Here is a 19,352-nt window from a genome sequence, read left to right as displayed (position 1 = left end):
CCCAGTTTTCCAGGCTCAGCCCTGGAGAGAGAAGAAGTGGCATTTACTGAGAAGAGGAGAAGCAGGTTAGCAGAGGGATCGGGAGGGAAGACGATGAGTTTTATTTGAACATGACGAGTCTATAGGGCTTACGCAACATCCAGCCATCTGGGCTAGAAAGACAAACACGGAAGCCAACATGGAGCTCACAGTCTAGTGGGGGAGGGATAACCCTCAGAGACCTCAGCAAATGGGTGTGAAGTCAAGCTGCAGAAAGTGCTAGAGAGGAGAGCACGGTGCCATGAGAGCCCATGACACATGGGGCCTGACCTGACTTCAGGGGTCACTGAAGTGTCCCTGAGGAAGGGGTCTCTCGGCTGGGCTCTGAAGAAAGAGTTAAGAGGGAGCAGGGGAAGAGGTTCAGGAGCAGGGACTCAGGGGGAGTGAGTCCCAGGCAGAGGGAACAGAATGGGCAAAGGCTCACTGAGGGGCAGGAAACTCGGTGAATTCAAGGAACCGAATAAAGGCCAGTGGGGCTGCAGCCCAGAAAGCAAGGCGCAGAAGGGGGCAGGTGCAGGGTCTTGCACCTACAGGACCAGCACATGGCTCACCATCCTGTTGGCCCTATGGATTGTTTGGGAACCACAGAAAGAAGCACCCAGGCCACAGATGGCAGAGCCGGACACTGGCCTTTGGGGACCTTCAGTTCTGTCCTTCCCTTTTTAGGAGGTTACTTGTTCTTTTGGAAAGTGAGACCCCCCTGGACCTGAGAGCCATCTTTTTCTGCTGTAGCCCCACTTTTGGAGGACATCAGAATGAACCTGGACCTGCGCTCTCTCTTCTGAGGCACATCTTGAACAGCCTTTCTACTTTTCCAGTCTAGCATGTGAGCATCTATGCAGCAGGTGGAAGCTGCTGAGCTAAGGCATAATGCGAGAACTTTCATATATATATATATATATGGCCAGAAAATAGCAATGAAATTTTCTGGTGAGTCACAGCTTTCTTTCTTTGGCTAGGAGAGCTGGGTCTGAGGCTCCACGAGACTGCAGCTAGAGGAGTGAGGCCTTGCCAAGCTGGTGAGCTAGGAAAATGAAATTAGCAGTGAGCCAGCTTCTCCAGCTTCTCAGCTGGGGGCCGGAAGATTCTGCTTCGCCAACAGAACCCATTTCCAGGCCTTCCGAGCCCCACGTTGCAGATGGATCCAAATCCACTGGCCTGGGATCGCAGTCTCTCAGGGAGGGAAGTGAGTTCCTGCAGCTGACACCGTCCCCTAGACACCAAGTCCCTGCCTCTGGCTTCCTGCTCCCTTCCAGAACATTCTTGGGCTTTACATTGGGCTTGCTTGGGCATTTGCCAGCAAAGCTGCCTCTGAAAAGCACTCCCTCATACAGTTCCAGGGCCAAAAAGGTGTGGTTAACCTCTTGCTACCTAAGCTGTCCCAAGCAGAAAATGGAACTCATTACCCTATCCTGAAGCAGGAATAATCAATTCTGCAAGTATTAACTGAGTGCCATCTTTTGTGCCAGGCAGTGGTAAGCAAAATGAGCATGCTCCCTGATGCAGGGAGCTTGTAATCCAGTGGGGGCCTCAGGTGTCAATCAAATAGTCACATAAATAGATAGTAAATGGCAACAGGGGTAGGGGTGTGAAGGAAAAATGCATGGTTCCTTGAGAGTACCTAGGGAAGGTGGAGGTGGGTGTCAGTTCATCATGCTGGTCCTTCTTGTCACTGAGACCTTCCTGAGATGTTTCTAGTCAAGGCCTACCCTGACCCCAGGGGGCTCCTCCCCTCTTCTCCCCCCCTCTCCGCCCCATCTATAGCACACCACCCCATTTCATGTTGTTACAGCACTTCCACGCCTGAATTTTGTCCTATTCACTCTTTTGTTTCTGGTCTTTGACTCCTCTCTGGCTTACATCTGTCCTGTTCCCCACTGGGTCTCTGGTGCCACACAGTTGGCTGAATAGGTGAAAAGTGCCCAGAGGATGAGCTGGGACCAGAAGGATGGGTAGGTTTCAACACAACACAAATAAGGGAGAGCATTCCCAGCAGTAGTGTGAAGGCTCCAGGATGGGCACCTTCTAGAACTGAGAGGAGATAAGTGTGGCCTGAGGGCAGCAGGGAGGGTGAGGGCTGGAGACAGGCCCGAGAGGTTGTAGGAGCCAGCCCTTGAAGGACAGGATGAGCACCTGGGTTGGTACTGCTGTACACAGGGCAGTTATAACAAGTGTCACAACTGGGTGGCTTAAACAGCAGAAATGTATTGTCTCACAGTTCTGGAGGCTAGAAGTCTGAGATCAAAGTGCTGGCAGGATGGTTCCTTCTGAGGACTGTGAAGGGGACTGTTCTATGGCTTTTCCCTGGCTTCTGTGCTGTTCCTTGGCTTGTAGACACATCACCCTGATCTCTGCTTTTATGTTCATATAGCATTCTTCCTGTACATTTGTGTATGTCTGCATGTCCCCTTATTTTAAGGACAGCAGTCATGTTGCAGGAGGGCCCACACTAATGACCTCATTTTCACTTGATTACTTCTATTCTATAAGCCCCTTGAAGGCAGAAACAATCTCTTTTATTTCCTTGTATCTTTCCCTAGCCCTTGGCTGAATCCAATTCATTCCTTCACTCTTCTGATATTTTTTGTTTCTGCTATGTGCTGGTCCTATGCTAGTCACAGAGGATTAAAAAAGATGATTGGATATGCCTTGAGAAGGCTCACTATCTAGTACATGAAAATAACACTAACCAAGGATTATAGCTATTGGTCAGAAAAACTAGCTGAAGCAACAGAAATACATCAGACTAAGCAAAAATGACAGTAATAGGAAGAGGAGAAATGTAAAGGATCACAAATTTTAATAAAAAAATATAAAGAAATAGGAGGTGATTGACCTCAGGCATAGCTGGATCCCAGGATGTCATCAGGACCTCGTATTCTCTCCATCTCTTGGTTCTGCTTTCCTCTCTCTGTTAGCTTCACTCTTAGGCAGGCCCTCTCCAGACCAATAATACCTCTACTGCTAGTAATCCCCACAGGAAGCTTTTCCCCAGTTGTTCCACCAAAAGGCCTGGAATTGTATCTCCCTAGATTAAAGCTCTGTGGCCAAGATGATGTATTGCTGGTCACAGGCTCACCGTTGCTCAGAGATGATTCCCCAGAGGAAAATCTAGATATTGTTATCAAAAGAAGTGGGGAGAGAGGCTGCAAGAGAGAGTAACTGATGCCTACTATGTTATGCTCTGTGAAAAACTAGATCCCAGAGGAGTGAAGGGGTAGTTAATTTTGCCTCAGGGTAGAGAGAGAGTCACTGGAACATCTGCACTGGGCCTTAAAGTACATACAAGAGTTTGCCAGGTGGAAAGGCAAAGAGAGATAAGAGCATATTGCAGTCCGAGGGAAATCTGGCTGTGAAGCTGTGAAGTCAGACATGGGTTGTTCACAGGTTATCTGGGTAGAACAGGGGTGAAGCAGGACACAGTGGAAGCAGAGGCAGCTAGCAGTGCTGGATTATGAAGAGCCTCACAGGCCAAGGCTGAATGAAGGTGATAAGTGGGCCAGCGATGTGATCATAGGGGCAGGAAAGCCAGGTGGGAAGAGAGCAGCCGCCCAGGTGAGGGGGGAGAGTTTGATGTAGGGCTCTGCCTTCAAGCCGGCTCATGGGAGACGGCAGGCCTGAGGCTTCTGGGCAAGGGAGCCCCTTCATGCCAGTTGAAATCTACTGACTTAGAAGCTGCCTTTGGCTGATGCCAGCCCTGAGACAGAGTAATTCAGAAAGGGAAGGCCTACATCCATTAGGTCACCTGGCGGAAATGGGTTCTGCTTACCAGGCTGGGGTGCTATGGAGTCAAAGCTGGAGGGCAAATACCAGTTCTGTCCCTGAGCAGTTGGGTGAATTTGGGAAGTTAGTTAAACCTTTTCTTTCCTTATCTATAAAATGGGCTGATAGCACTTACAGTGGCACTTTAAGGATTAAATGAGGTAATTCATGGGATGCTATAAGCATCAAATCCAGGATATAATAATGATTATTATTATCATCACTAGTACAGTGGGGCCTTGACTTACGAGTTTAATTCATTCCGGGACAGAGCTCGTAACTCAAGTTACTCATATGTCAAATCAAAAGTGAACGAGTGAGACACGTGATGCTGGGCTGATGTTGTGGCGTTCACTGTGACGTTCGCTGTGCCAACTAGCGGTGGGGTATCTGAAGCTGGCTCGTAACCCGAATTTTAGCTTGCAACTCAAAGCAAAAAATCGGCTGAGAGACGGCTCATATCTCGAAAAACTCGTTAGTCGGGACACTCGTAAGTCAAGGCCCCACTGTATTACCACCAGCACCTCACTAGGTTGTTGGGAAAATCCACTGACTAGTGTATAATGTAGATGTATGGCCCATGGTAAGTTCTCTACAAATGTTGGTTTTCTTCCTCCCATTACTACCTTCCCCCGCTACAAACTCTTACATGTACTGCAAGGCCCACTGCAAATGGTCCTGTAACTCCCCCTCCACCCTGGGGCAGAATTATCCCCTCACTCATTTGTTCCTCACACCTCAAAGTGATGGCACACTGGGTCTGATGTATTATCTCTGAGCTCCCCTTGAACTTGCTGAATATATTCTTGGTACCAGAATGAAAATCCCTGCCACCAGGCAATGCCTGGCCAATCTCATCTTCTCTTTCCCTCCAAAGTCCCTTTTGCCTTCGTTTATCCTCCTGCAAAAGGTGTGCATCACCTGGTATGTACAGTACTAGGCAGAGTTAGGGCCCTGACCCATGGATCCTCGGCCAGGAGATGAGGATTTTAAGCCATGCTCACCCTGGTTGGCCTTCAGGTCCCTTGCCTGTAAGGTGGGTATGATGGCATCTTCCCTGACAGCCGTCAGCCCCAAGAGGATTCTTGGGAGAATTTAAGCAACTAAAGGCTAGGGAGGCACTTTGCAAAGAGTAAGGTAGTGTATAATCATCAAAGGTCATTATTACCTTACTAGTGGCCCAGTATATGAATTCATGCACATTGAAAAGAAATTAATTAGAAGAAATATTTTAATGTCACTATTCACCCTTTCTCTATAATGGAAGTGTCAACCAAATTCATGATCAACAATGACAGACTGAAACACGCAAGTACAATTGGCACCAGTGAGAGCTTTATATGTATCGTGCATGCGTGAGTCAATTTAGCCTTTTATATATATAGAATAAATTTGCTTAATTAGACCTGCTTTCTGATGTAGCTAACCTTTTTCCAGCCCAGTGAAGCACCCCAACTTCTCTTTCAGGTAACTGTCAACAACACAGCAGGAAATATCAACATGAAGCAGACTATTATTGTAGATCACGCAGGGAGAACAAAGGGTAAAATATTTAACTGCAGCAGTGTTTGACTATATTCTGTGCAGTGAGAAAACCTTAAGTCATTTTCAAGGTCCACCATTTCTTACTTTTTTTCAGTCGGGTCAAGTTTCTAAGCTTTCTAAATCTCCATTTTCCGGCTAATAAAAAGAAAATAGGATTCAACAGAGTCTCCTATCTACCTACTCCAGGACTTCTGTGAGAATCAACTGAGATGAGGCACAGGAAAACGCTTCACAGACATTTGGTTAAAGTGTGAAATGTTTCCACTTGGCTATAAAGCAAGTCGTGTTCCTGGGCTGAAGAAACTGCAAGGAGGCTAGTCGCTAGTGAGAGGAAGCGGGGCATTGCTACGGGACATCATTACCTAGACCCGTGGTTGGCAAATTGCGGTTTGCAAGCCACATGCGGCTCTTTGGCCCCTTGAGTGTGGCTCTTCCACAAAATACCACGTGCGGGCGCGCACGTACAGTGCGATTGAAACTTCGTGTCCCATGTGCAGAAGTCGGTATTTTGTGGAAGAGCCACACTCAAGGGGCCAAAGAGCTGCATGTGGCTCTCGAGCCATGGTTTGCCGAGCCACAGTTTGCCGACCACTGACCTAGACGGACACTTAGCATATCAGCCTTTTATATATATAGATTTGCCTAATGGAATCAAGTCAAAACTAAACCCTTGCTTATTACAGCTGGTTAAAATCTCCTTTATTACAACATCTACTTTTCATTTCATTTATTTTTTTAAATATATTTTTATTGATTTCAGAGAGGAATGGAGAGGGAAGAGAGAGAAGGAAACACCAATGATGAGAGAGAATCATTGATGGGCTGCCTCCTGCATGCCCCGTCTGGGATCGAGCCAGAAACCTGGGCATGTGTCCTTGACCGGAATCAAACCTGGGACCTTTCATCTGCAGGCTGATGCTCTACCCACTGAACAAAACAGGCTAGGGCTACTTTTCATTTTAGAATAAAATTTAAATGATATGCTTGCATCACATGTATCAAGCATATCATACATAAATAAATCATGTCCTGGTTAATACTTTGGAAGTCACTGATTATAGTCTCTGAGGATCCCAGGAAACCTGGGGTGGCATCTGGGAAAGGACCAGCAGGGAAAACAGGAAGGGGCTGTAGCCATTGCAATGATCACTTTTTAGGCTGAGCCTCCTGCCTTAAAATCCCTCCCAGCAATGAAAAGAGGAAGTTGGAGGATACAGGGGGTTGCAATGAAAGATGTCCACTTTCTAGGAGGAGCTGGGAGGGGCCCAGGGGTGTCAAGCCGGCTTCAGGACTTTCGCCATTCCCACAAACCACCTCCCTGTTAGTTGTCCTTTTTTACTTAACTGAATTTATTTATAAAGGGCTTTCCCTAGTCTTAGTTAAAATAACATTTAAAAAACCAGCTTCCTTTGGCATAAATAAAAGGTAACTGAGAAAGTAAGTGTAAGGAAAACATAACCACATCACCAGTCCTAGGCAGATGCTGATGCCTGAAGTCTGTCCTCACTTTGTAAAAAGAGAGATTAGAGCAGCATTAGCAACACACTAGTACCAAACCAAGACTTTCTCCTTGAGGCAACCACAAAGTTGGAAAGGGAATTGAAAAGATAATTCAATATTTATGGCTCATGTGCTATCAATGATCCCTCCCTCATTTGGAGGAGCATTAATGTGGTCTGACCATCCATCACATTACAGAAATGCACTCCATACCACTCACTAAGTGGCCCCAGGCCCAGCCTTTGAGTATACACCTGCACAGATCAGGAACTCACACCTTCCAAGGTAGCCCTTGGTGTGCTGAACAGCTCTGGCTACTGGAATGTTCTCAAGGTTGAGTTGAAGTCAGCTTCTCTGAAAATGCTATTTTGGATCTCATGTCTCTTCTTTTGCAGCCACACAAAATAAGTCTATTTTCTTCATGTATTTGAAAAAAGGATTTTGTTGTAATTTGGACTTTTCAGTTATTCATTCAAAAACTTTTGATAGAGACATCAAAATTACAACTTAACTACAGACCATCATTCAGAATCACCTGAAATTGAGCTGAATGGAAGTCCTACAACTAGGGATTTAAAGAAGCCACGTTGAGACTGGTAGGGGTGGGGAGGTGCAGAACGGGCTGGTCCCACACCCATGTGTGGTAGATAAAAATTGGGAAGGACGCCCTAACTGGTTAGGCTCAGTGGATAGAGCGTCGGCCTGCAGACTCAAGGGTCCCAGGTTCGATTCCAGTCAAAGGCAAGTACCTTGGTTGCGGGCACATACACAGTGGGGAGTGCAGAAGGCAGCTGATCGATGTTTCTTTCTCATCGATGTTTCTAACTCTCTATCCCTAACCCTTCCTCTCTGTAAAAAATCAATAAAATATATTTTTTTAAAAATTGGGAAGGATATCTCAATATCTCAACTGCAAAGTTTCCCACTGAGGAGAGAAGGGTCCCAGCCCCACACCAGATCCCCCAGCCCAGGTTTCCAGTGCCAGGAAGAGAAGCCCCTATTACTTTTGGCTGTAAAAACCAGCAGGGATTGTGGCTTGGGGAAATGGAGGTTCCGAAAGTTCCAGGCATTCCTCTTAAAGGGCCCATACATGGGCTTACTTGAACTCTCCCCTTCCGAGCTCCAGTGCTGGGGCAGCAGCTCGAAAGGCACCAGGGACATACAGAGAGGAACTGAATTGTCTGTCATCAGGAAGAGACCTGGAGGGGCAGCTTTCTTCCAGACAGAAGTGTTGCCAGCAGGTGGGTACCATATCTGAGTCTCTGTCAACCTGGCTAAAGCTGTTACCTGGCCCTGGTGAGTCCCCGAGGCCCCGCTGTTTCCAGTGGTTTTTCCATACGAATGAACTGACTTGGCCTTCGAGTTCTCCATACCACTCACTATGTGGCCCCAGACCTGGCACTAGCAGCAACCAGCCTTGATTCACAGATTGGCCTTGCCTGGGCACATCCATGCCCAGCAAAGGTAACAGCCATCTGCAGATCACTCTGTAGCTCTGTTGGGTAGCCCTTGCCTTCAAGCAGCTGGCAGACCAAAGTTGGAGAATCAGAATTACGAACTGGAACATTCCTCGATAATCGGCCTCGAGCCCCGTAAGAGTGACACACAGATTGCTCTGGGTCTGGGATCAACAGCAGGAGCTCCTAACGGAGGCGAACCCTGAACTGGCTCTGATGGGATGAGCAGGAACTGACTAGCAGGAGAGGGGGGAGCCCCTGATGCCAGTACAAGGACAACGTGGTCTGGACTGATGGGTGACTCTCGGGAAACACTAAACCAGCCCAGAGAGGTGAAGGGACATACCCAAAGTCATGCAGATAGAAGCAGTTTTGCATGTTGGAGCCAGACGACCCAAGATTAGAATCTTAGCTATGCTACTAACCTGCCCTAGCCGTCCCTCTGGACAAGTTACTCAATGTTTTTAACTAAAAAGACAGAGATAGGACCTGCCTCAAAGATCACAACATTTACTGTGAAGGTTAAACAAGGCAATGCATAAAAAACATCTGGTAGAGTCATTGGCATGTGGTAATGTGGACGTGGAGGTGTTTGAAAGACTAAACACCTGCAAAGCACAGACTCCAAAAGATCAGGAAAGATCTGTATTGCACACCGTACTAAGAGAATAGCAGCTCTGGAAAGTATTACGGGAAAGCCATTACTTGTGTGATAGTCATCATAATAGTAGTAGCTAGAATGGAGAAGTGAGCCCCACCTGGAGGGCCTACCCCATTATCCTCACCTCGTTCTGAGCAAACCTTTTCATTCTGAATCCTTTGCACATTTATAGGTTCAATTTACCAGCTACAAAAGTGCTTCTCTGCTTAGAATTCACCTGTAGGGCTAAGTCTAAATTATAGCATCTTTTTAGGAACATGCAACCTCTGAAAAAAGTCTGTAATGCTTTATATTCCCCCTTCCCTCCACACAAAAACACACAAAAGCACTTTCTCAGCAATCAAATTAGTTGCTCACTGGAATCCTCCCTCCCAACTGCTCTGGATGCTGAGAGATGCTCCAAACCTCCTTTGCATAGAATATTAAGCTTTATGCATTAACTAGCCAAGCACCTCCCAGCTCTTTCCAAATTCAACTTCCCTTATTTTAAACATATTTGAATAGAATTCCCTGTTCTTTCTTTCTTTCTTTTCTTTTCTTTTCTTTTCTTTTCTTTTCTTTTCTTTTCTTTTCTTTCTTTCTTTCTTTCTTTCTTTCTTTCTTTCTTTCTTTCTTTCTTTCTTTCTTTCTTTCCTTTCTCTCTCTCCTCTCTCTCTCTCTCTCTCTCTCTCTCTCTCTCTCTCTCTCTCTCTCTCTCTCTTTCTTTCTTTCCACCTGTCCAAATACTAGTAGCAGCAACCTACACTTCTAGAGAGACCATTTTTACCAGGTATGTCCCCTGGAAGCTGAGGGTTATCCAAACTGAGGACTCAGAATAGCAGGGGCTCTGTCGCCTCTCCTGTAGAGCACTGTTTGCATGCAGTGCTAGTATCCAGAGGGAATCTGGCATTTGTCTAGAACAGATCTTTCCAAACAAGGAGTGCTGGTTTGGGGAAATGTTAATCAATATTATGGGGGAGGGAGAATTCTGTGGTGAAGTAGCATTCAGAAAGAGGTCACCAGGCTTCTTTATTGCAAAACTTTTCAGAGCCTTCCATATCCTAATGTCCAGAGTAGGCAGTTGTTCCCACCTCTACTCACTCATTCGTGTTCTCTCTCTCTCTCTCTCTCTCTCTCTCTCTCTCTCTCTCTCTCTCTCATCTTAAAGTACCAGTGTGCCTTAAGAAAACACTGCTCTGGAGGAAGAAAAAGCCTTAGTCCCAGAAAACCTCTGGCTTCCTAGAACCCAACCTGATGGAGAACATCCACCTTCCCCAAGAGGCAGATGTTGGCCTCCTGTGTCCCCCTTCCCTCCCCTCCCACCCCCCCCCTCCACACACACACACACACACTCCTGCTCAGGAAGGGCTCCAAGCTCCAGGCCTGGCCGGGAAAGGGCAGTGGAATACGGATTTTATGCTAGGGAAGGAGGGGTCAGGAAGGTCAGCATGGCCTGGCAGTGAGCTGTAAAAAATTTATCATCTAAAATCATCCTTCTGAGCGACTCTTAAATGTGAACGGTCATCAGAATCCCCGGGAGGACTTGTTAAAACACAGACTGCTGGGCCCCACCCCTAGAGTTTCTCATTCAGCAGGTCTGGGGGGCAGGGCAGGTTTGCTGTTGGTCAGGACCACACTTTGTAAACTAGTGCTCCGGCCTCTGTGGTCCCCATGCCCCCGTCAGGGAACCCACATTCTGTCCTCTTACACTGAGCCAGGCTCCAGGCACAGGAGAGGGTGGCCCTTAGCCCAAATGGACTCACCGAGCTCCTGAGGCAGCCAGAAGGTAAATGTCCCTTCCCTATCTCTCACCACCCCCACCCCAGAGCAACTCTAATTATCATTTGACCTTTATTGATTAATTCAACAAGCATTTAGTGAGTGCCAACCATATGCCAAACCTGGACCAGGTGCTAGGGACCCCAGGGCAACAGCCACCCTTTCTGTCACATCAAAGCATGTAGCCCAGTGGTTATCAAACGGGAGACAGAGAAGAAAAGGGACTATTACAAAACAGGGTGGCAGCTTTTGCCTCACCCCTCTCCTCAAATCTTTCCATTGCTGAACCGAGAAGTGGGAGACATCCTTGATCCCTCTTTGCCCCGATTCTACCTCTGAGAGCTTTCTCAGCTTCTGTCCACTCCTCCTCATCTGCTCTGCTGCCACTCAGGCGGCCATCGCCAGCTGCCTGAAGAGCAATACTCCCACCGACCCCACAGGTCTCCTCAGCTCCACTCTATCCCCCTTCAACCCAGGGCAATCTTTTAAAAGTAAAAATTGGATCATGCTACTTCCTACTTATGATGCCTCAGTGACTTCCCACTCCACTCCCATCACCTGTTCCAGCCCCTGGGCTCTCTCTCCCTCACACTGTCCCATGGCTATTCCTTCTCATCTCTCAGGTCTCTGCTTAAACGCCACTGCCTCCAGAAGTCTTCCCTGACTGCCATTCTAGCTCAGTATGGAGGACTAAAGAGAGTTGCAAATCCTTTGACATTCCTCCAACTAGAGGTGGGCTTTGTTTCCTATCCCCTACCGAGCCAGGGCTGATGGTGATGATATGCCCATTCCAGGCCTTGCCTTGAAGAGGACTGCAGCTTCCCCCTTGCTCCCTCTCCAAGCCCTGGGGTACCACGTCTAAAGCCCAACAGCTGGTTGAAGCACTAGTTAGAGGGGCCCTGACACCATATGGAGAGGGAGGCAACCCAGCCGAGCCCAGCCTTCTAGCCATCCCCACGAAAGTGCCAAGTACATGGGTAAAGCCGTCTTGGACCGTCCAGCCCAGACCAGCTGAATATCGCCAGCTGATTCCAGTTGATGCCACAGAAGGCAGAAAAATCGCCCAGCTGAGCCCTGTCCAAATTTCTGACCCACTAAAGCAGGAGATACGTTAAGTTTGGGAGGTATTGCTGTTACAGAGAATTAATAACCAGAACAGAGCATATTATTTACTTCCATCCTAGCAATCACTTGATGACACACTGTCTTTCTTTTCATTCTTTATGTCTGATTCTTCATCTCTCTGCTCCACTGGATGCTAAACTCCACTGTGGCAGGAACCAAGTCTATCCTGTTCACCACTGTAAACCAGGGCCTGGCACATGGCAGGGGCTCAAAAAATATTAGGTGAATAAGCAAGTCAACAGGTACAGAATATGATGGGCACACAGAGGAAGCACCAGGTCAGACTCAAGATAAGTTTCCAAAGACAGTGACATCTAAATGCTGAGGCCTGGAGAGCAAGCAGGTGGCAGGCTCAAAGCGCAGAGCCACAGGGGTTGGGGGCCTGTCCCAACCATACCAATCACGGGCATGCTTTGTCTCTTGAGAGAAGACAGAATATCTGAGAGCAGGGACTGTGTCTTGTTAATCTTTGTCTTCAGCACAGAACACAAGAAAATAAGAGGTCCTCATTACTTGCATTTCAAATAAATGCACGACTGGCATGGCTTCCTACAGAGAGGAGCCTGAGCTCAGAAGTAGGGAACTGTGGGTTTCCCACTCAACAGCTTGCTTGGGGTCCTTTGTCAGATAAGCCACTCGGCTTGTCTGGTGCTCAGTTGGCTTGAAATAAAACCACTGACTCCTCTCTATGCCCTTGGCTTATCATCAGGATTATAAGAGAGCAAAGATGGCAGAGTTCTCTGAAAAGGATGTGATTAGAATATGGAATAGAAACATGTGACAGGAGAAAAGAAACATGTGATGGTATTATTCTCTCAATAGTCAACCTGCCCCAGGTAAGCCCTCAGAGCCATCATTTGAGCCTTTCTTTGAATTGCATGCCACCCAGGTAAGTCTAGCCCTGGACACAGCACCTCCTGGGCAACTGTAAATGTTTTTATTGTCTAGGTGGGTAGGGAGCAGCTGGGGCTCACAGCGAAAGGAAGAACACTGGAGTCAGGAGACCTGAGTTCCTATTGTGTCCCCCAAAAGTCATGTTAAAACCGTACCCCCAATCTGATGGTGTTAGGAGGTGGGGCCTCTGCAGGTAATTAGGATTAGATGAAGTCATGAGGGTGGAGCCCCCATGAATGGGATCAGTGCCCTTATAAGTGTCACTAGAGCTTACTTCATCTCTCTGCTCTCTGCCGCTTCAGAATAGAAGGAGAATCAGCAGTCTACCAGCCAAAAAACAAAGTGGGGGGCGGGGGGCTGTTACCAGAACACAAGCATACTAGTACCTTGATTTTGAAATTCCAACCCCCAGAACTGTGAGAAATAGATTTCTGTTTAAAAACCACCCAGTCAATAGTGCTTTTTTATAGCAGCCAAACAGACTAAGATGGTTCCCATCCCAGTTCTGCCACTAATTTGCTGTAAGATCTTGAACAAACTAATTCCCTCTCTGAACCAAACCTCTCAGCCAGAGTGGACTTTATAGACTGAGTAAATCCCCTCCCTCCCTTTCTCCCACTCATTGGCAAACACCCCATCTTTGCCCAGCACTGGGCTGATCGCAGTGGGAATAAAATGACAAGACCTGGACCCTGCCCTCAAGGATCTGAGAGACTATCTGGAAGACAGAGAGACACTCTTAAATGAAGTATCTGTGAGACAGAAGGACAGGGCTTCTCTGGAAAGCCAGGAAGAAGACCCTACGTGAGGCTCCAAAGAAGAGGCAGCCAGGGGTCAGTGCTGGTTGGCCCTGGGGTCAAAGGGCAGATCCAGACAGACTCCTGTTTCCAAAACCCACTGGGGGCTCTGCAGTCACATCAGCATCATGCAGAGGCCCACACCAGCTGCACTGGCCTGGCCCACTCCCTAATTAGACTTTCATACTCTGTCAAGCAGCCTGCTTAGCCCGACTGCCAGCTGGGGCTCCTGTTCCGTCTGGTGGCTCCGGTTAATGAACCCAGGAGGGGCTGGCCAAGCTCATTACAGGCGAAGCGAGGGAACAGGCGACCCCGCCTTTCCCCTCCCGTCCCTGTTCACACTGAGAATGGGAAGGGATCTGACTCCAAACCAACAGGAAGGAGAGGGGGCAGGAGCTGATGCTCCAGGCGGCCACACAGGCCTGGATGGCTCCAGTGACAGCCCAGCCTGAGACCTGGGCTTCCCAGCCTGTGTCTCCCAGTGCGTGTGGGTGCCTGTGGTTTCAGGGGAGTGTTCGGATTCCACAGCTGCCCCCAGGCTCCACCCAGGCCCTTTCCTGTCTCGGGCCGAGGCGGCAGAACTAGAGTGACGGTTCGAATCCGTCTCCAATGGCTGGTCTACTTTCTCAGAAAGTCACTGTCTTCATCTGTAAGATGAGATAGTAATACCCACCTGGCACAAAAGAAATGCTCAGTTAACCCGCTCAATAAATTATTGTTGCTGTTGTTATTAGTAAAGGACAGGTGAGAATAGGCACCAAAATGTGCGCAGCGGTTGATTCTGACTGTCAGGACTGTGCATCTTTTTCTCCTATTTTTCTGTACTTTCTAAATTGTATACAATGAGAATTTTACTTTTGTCACTTGAAAAAAAAAACATAAAATTTCTCCAAAAAATATATCAGAAAAATGAGATTCTGTATGTGAAAGGACCTTGACAGTGCCGGGGAGAAAGTTATTAATAGAAGCTCCCTTCTGCAGTGAACATTTAAAGAGATGGGACTGAGTAGAAAAACAAGCACGATATTTGCAAAGGAGTAATGAATTTTTGCCTTTTAATAAAGCCATTTCTTATTCCCAAATGTCAAGAGAAAAAGGCACCAAAGCAAGTGTTCAAATGCTGTGGCCCAGACTGAGGAAGATGTTTAGAGGTGTTTAAAGGATGCGTGCTCCCTGCCCAGAGTGGAATACAAAATTACAAAGAAGGGCAAAAGCAACCCAAGCATCCAACGACAGATGAATGAATAAACAAAATGTGGTCTGTACATAAACAGAACACTATTCAGCCTTTGAAAGGAAGGAAATTATGTCACATGCGACAACATGGATGCACCTTAAGGATATTATGCTAAGCGAAATAAGCCAGTCACAAACGCCCAGTACTGTGTGATTCCATTTAAATGAGGTCCCTAGAGTAGTCAGGTCCATAGAGACAGTAGAATGGTGGTTGCCATTCTACTGGGGGTGGGGGGGGGGCGGGGGGGCGGGGGGGGGAGTGAGTGTTGAATGGGTAGAGTGTCAGTTTGGGAAGAAGAAAAGTTCTGGAGATGGATGGTGCTGATGATACAGAAATGCCACTAAGCTGTACACTTAAAAATGGTTAAGATGGTAAATTTTCTATTACGTGTATTTTACCACAATTTAAAAATATACAAAAGGGAGAAAAGAGATTAAACACAGAGGAAGAAGGATCAGGTCCGGTGTGCTGAAGCAAGTCTCTGGTCTCCGGGGGCTGAGGGCCATTTGCTGGAGAGATGCTTCGAGGAGGGAAACATCTGGGAATCATGGCAAAGAAAAAGGGCTGCAAAGTGGTGCTGCCCACGGGTGAATGCCTCCCGGGGAGGCTGGCTTCTGCCTGCACTAGGAGAGTTTTGTAGCTGGAGGACTCAGAGTCCCTACAGACCTGAGAGGACCAGGCCTCCAGGAACGCAGCACGTGGGGTGTGAGAAATTAGCACAGAGTCTGTGTGTCTCAGGTGAGTAATAAGGCAGCATGGGTCCCCCAGGGAGTAATGAAGAGGAATGCTTTGAGCATCAGTTCCATGGAGAAGAAATGCTGAGGTCCTTGTGCTGAAGGAATTTGGAAGTAGGCTGGTGGACCCTGAAGTACAAGAGAACTGGATAGGGCCAGGATGACCTGAAGGGAGGTGGGGAGTCACCTTGGCCCAAATGGAGGCTAGCTCCCACAGTGCTTGGTGGATGAGAGTGACAGCAACCATTTATTGAGCACTTACTGTCTGCGAAAGCAGTCTTCTCGGGTTGCTCATTTATTCCCTACAGCATCCTTATGTGGAGGAACTACTCTCTCTTCACTTTCCACCAAGGAAGATTGAGGCTTGGAGGTGTAGCGTCCTGCAGACCCAGGGCCTCAGAGGCAGCCATCCCCCTCCGATGAGTCCTTGCCTCCATTCAGCTTTGTGGCCAACCGCCCACCCACCCCAGCGCTGCCTCCCCGCCCCCGCCCCCACCCCCACCCCCCACCGGACCCTGGCCCCTTCTCACTTAAACTGGTGCTCCCGGGAGCTGCGGATCTTGGAGGAGAACCGCTCAGCCAGCTTCTCCAGGCTGCGGGAGTACTCAAGCTCGATCTCAGCTTTCCGGCGGAAAAACTCCTGGAGGTCCTGTAGCAGCTGCAGCCTAGACTCCGACTGCTGCTCCAAGCATTTGAACTGCTCCACCAGCTGCGTGCGGATCTCTGCAGTCAGAGGCAAAGAACAGACAGGACGTTAGGCTGGTGGGGACCACCCAGAGCCTCTTGGGTCATTGGCACAATGATCTGGCACTTGCCAGGGTTTGCCACATGGTCTAACCCAAAGTCAAACCACTGCATATTGCCTCCAGCATTGTTATTTCTGCCATATCGTCTAGTAAACTGGCTCACTTTTCTTACTGAAATGAGGTTATTTTAAATGAACAGTTTTATGTCACTATCGTAAGGGGAAACTAGGACCGCTTGCCATCCTGTTACATAGAACATCAATTCAATGAAAACAAATATTTTGTAAAGACTAGAGATGACTGCTTATCAAAGGCCCTAAGCCTAAACTGCTCGCTACCGACAAAAGGAAAAGGGGAACATGAGTGGTGTTAAAGAAAGATGTTGCTCGGGACCGAGAAAGGGCTGAGAGGGAATGCCTTTTGCTCTTGGGTTTCAGTATTACTTAAGGCCATGCCGGTGTTCCACTCTGAATTATCTTGAGCTCCATGCATTAACGTCTCAGGTACCACTAGAGCAGTGATGGCGAACCTATGACACGCGTGTCAGAGGTGACATGCGAACTCATTTTTTTGGTTGATTTTTCTTTGTTAAGTGGCATTTAAATATATAAAATAAATATCAAAAATATAAGTCTTTGTTTTACTATGGTTGCAAATATCAAAAAATTTCTATATGTGACACGGCACCAGAGTTAAGTTAGGGTTTTTCAAAATGCTGACACGCCGAGCTCAAAAGGTTCACCATCACTGCACTAGAGGCATGCAGCCCACACTTCAGGAAATACTGACCGAGCAAACCGGGCAAAAGTTCAAAAGCTAGGGGTGAGGGTGGGGACTGGAGGGTGGTGGAGATAAAAATCACAGCCTGGGTATCCCAGTAACCACAGCCAACCTTATTGTCAAGACCCCAGTGTTGTCACTGCCTGAACTCTTTCCCAGCCGTCCATGAGCTGCTCGACAGAGCAGTCTCCCCACAGCACTCTGCTCATACCAGTGCCCTGCTCAAATCAGCCCATGGCCCCCTCTGCCTGAGTATTAAATCCAACTCCATCGCATGGATTCAAGGCCATCTACCACCCAGCCCCAAACCTAACTCCTCGGGATTTACCCCCAGCACACTGTAAAACCATCCAAACCAGTCCCTGAAATGTCCAATCCCGCCTGCATTAATGGGCACCCTGTCTGAAAAGGTGGTGGCACCGTCTTAGCATCCTTGAGAGAAGTGGTCTTCAAAGGGGCAGCCCTACCCTTTGTACACGAAGCTCCCCAAGGAGCCGCGGGCAGGAAGAGCTCTAAGGGAACCAGCTGGAGATCCTGTTTCCATCCCCACTCTTCTGCTCTGCCTGAGAATGTGGCTCAGTCTCGATGACACCACCCCTCTTTTCCCACCTCTCCCTTCACAATAGGCCTTCTCCCTCCTTGCAGAAGACCAACTTCTCCCTCATCCAGAATCTGACTATGATGCAGTGTTCCTAAGTGTCAAGGTGTCTGGGCACCAAAAAGTGGACCATGGAGACTGCTGGTGTTAGCAACTCTTTAATCTAGGGACCTCGCTACTCGAAATGCAATCCATGGGCCCACAGCATTGGCAATGCTGAATCTCAGGCTCCAACCCAGCCCTTCTGCATCAGAATCTGCATGTTAGCAGGATCCCTGGATGGTCCTTATGCACCTTAACATAGGAGAAGCACTGCCATCCATCTCCCTATTCACTGCATTGTGAGAAGTGTTTCCCATACTATCTTACTTTTTATGTTTAGTCGTTATTTATCAAATTATAAAACATTGATGTTATTTTAATGAGTTGTATGATAAATCAACCCAAAAGAAAGATAATTTAGAGTTTGGTGGTCAAAGGAAATTTTTTAAACATCCATTTCCACTCACATACATATTTTGGGTAAAAAAAAATATGATAGAGTAATCAATAAAAGTTTTTCAAGCATGAAAATATAGTAAGATAAAGTCCTGTGAAGGAAGTAGAAGGGAATTATGAGTTCAAGAAGGTAAAGAAAGAAACAATGTAAATTTCTGACTTGTGCAGGTAATTTTTGATGAATGGTGGTGGATACTAAATGTATTCCCATGTTTATCCTATGACCTGTCAATTACACTCATGGATACATACCCCAAAGAAATCAGTGTCTATGTCCACAAAATATAGAGAGAGAAGAAAAATCACAGTATCTTTACAGCCAAATGTTAGAAACAACCCAAAATGCCCATTAAGAGTAGACAAGGCTTTTTAATATGAAAAATTCATTCAATAGAATACTGTGCAACAATGAAAAATGAACTACTGCTACCTGCAGCAACATGCTTGAATCTCACAGACCTCATGCTGATTGAAAGAAGCCAGAACAAAGGAAATGATGCAAAACTAGTTTATGCTGGTATATATGATGATATAGTGACAATAGAGTTCAGAGAAATGTCACCTGTGGGGGGATATTGACTGGGAGGGGCCACAAAGCTACCTCCTGGAATGCTGGATATATACCCACCTCTACCTGGGTAGTCAGTACACTGATAAAAATTAACTGAGCTGCATGCTTAAGATCTGTGCATTTTACTGTCTATACATGAAACTTCAATAAAAAGGAAAAATTAAAAATTGCTGTTATTTAGCTTCCATTTGATGCATGTAAGAGAGTAGTGTAATTGTATTCTACAAGGTCAATATTTACAATATGGCAGAAATTATACCCTTTGTAACTACTTAAACTTATAATGAAACTTTTCAGATGTCAAGTTAAAATGTGTGAGGCAAAGAGACTTTTTTCTGCCAAAGTTCATGTAGAGGGTAGGCAAGCAAAAAGTTTTAAAATCAAAATCATTGCTTTAGAGCCCATGTCAGACCCTGCTCCTCCCAGGCATTCGGGACTGCTCAGCCCTGGTGACCCTCCTCTGAACTCCCGTGGTAGTAAGTTAGTCTCAGACCACCTCCTGCTGTTTTTTAACTCTTTCATGTACATGTCTTATCTGCCTGGGCTCCTCAAATGAAATTTAAGCTCTGAGGGTGGATTCTCCCAGCACATATGGGTCATCAGGATATAAATATCTGTATAGCAAATTACTATTTACCTTTACTAAATGC

The 19,352-nt window shown here is 47.1% G+C and overlaps 1 protein-coding gene across 1 annotated transcript in view; it reads right to left on the bottom strand.

Moving 5' to 3' along the window:
- The window catches only part of SRGAP3 (SLIT-ROBO Rho GTPase activating protein 3), a 224,737-nt gene that overhangs the window by 100,346 nt on the left and 105,039 nt on the right, over positions 1–19,352 (bottom strand). The window contains exon 2 of the mRNA XM_006083900.3: positions 16,040–16,232. Coding sequence (XP_006083962.1) covers positions 16,040–16,232 — 193 coding nt within the window. The remainder of the gene's footprint in view (positions 1–16,039; positions 16,233–19,352) is intronic.

The sequence above is a fragment of the Myotis lucifugus genome, unplaced genomic scaffold (assembly GCF_000147115.1).
Source record: "Myotis lucifugus unplaced genomic scaffold, Myoluc2.0 scaffold_8, whole genome shotgun sequence".
NCBI lineage: Eukaryota > Metazoa > Chordata > Mammalia > Chiroptera > Vespertilionidae > Myotis > Myotis lucifugus.
The sequence above is the reverse complement of the archived record's forward strand: the minus strand, read 5'-3'. Positions and strand labels throughout refer to the sequence as shown.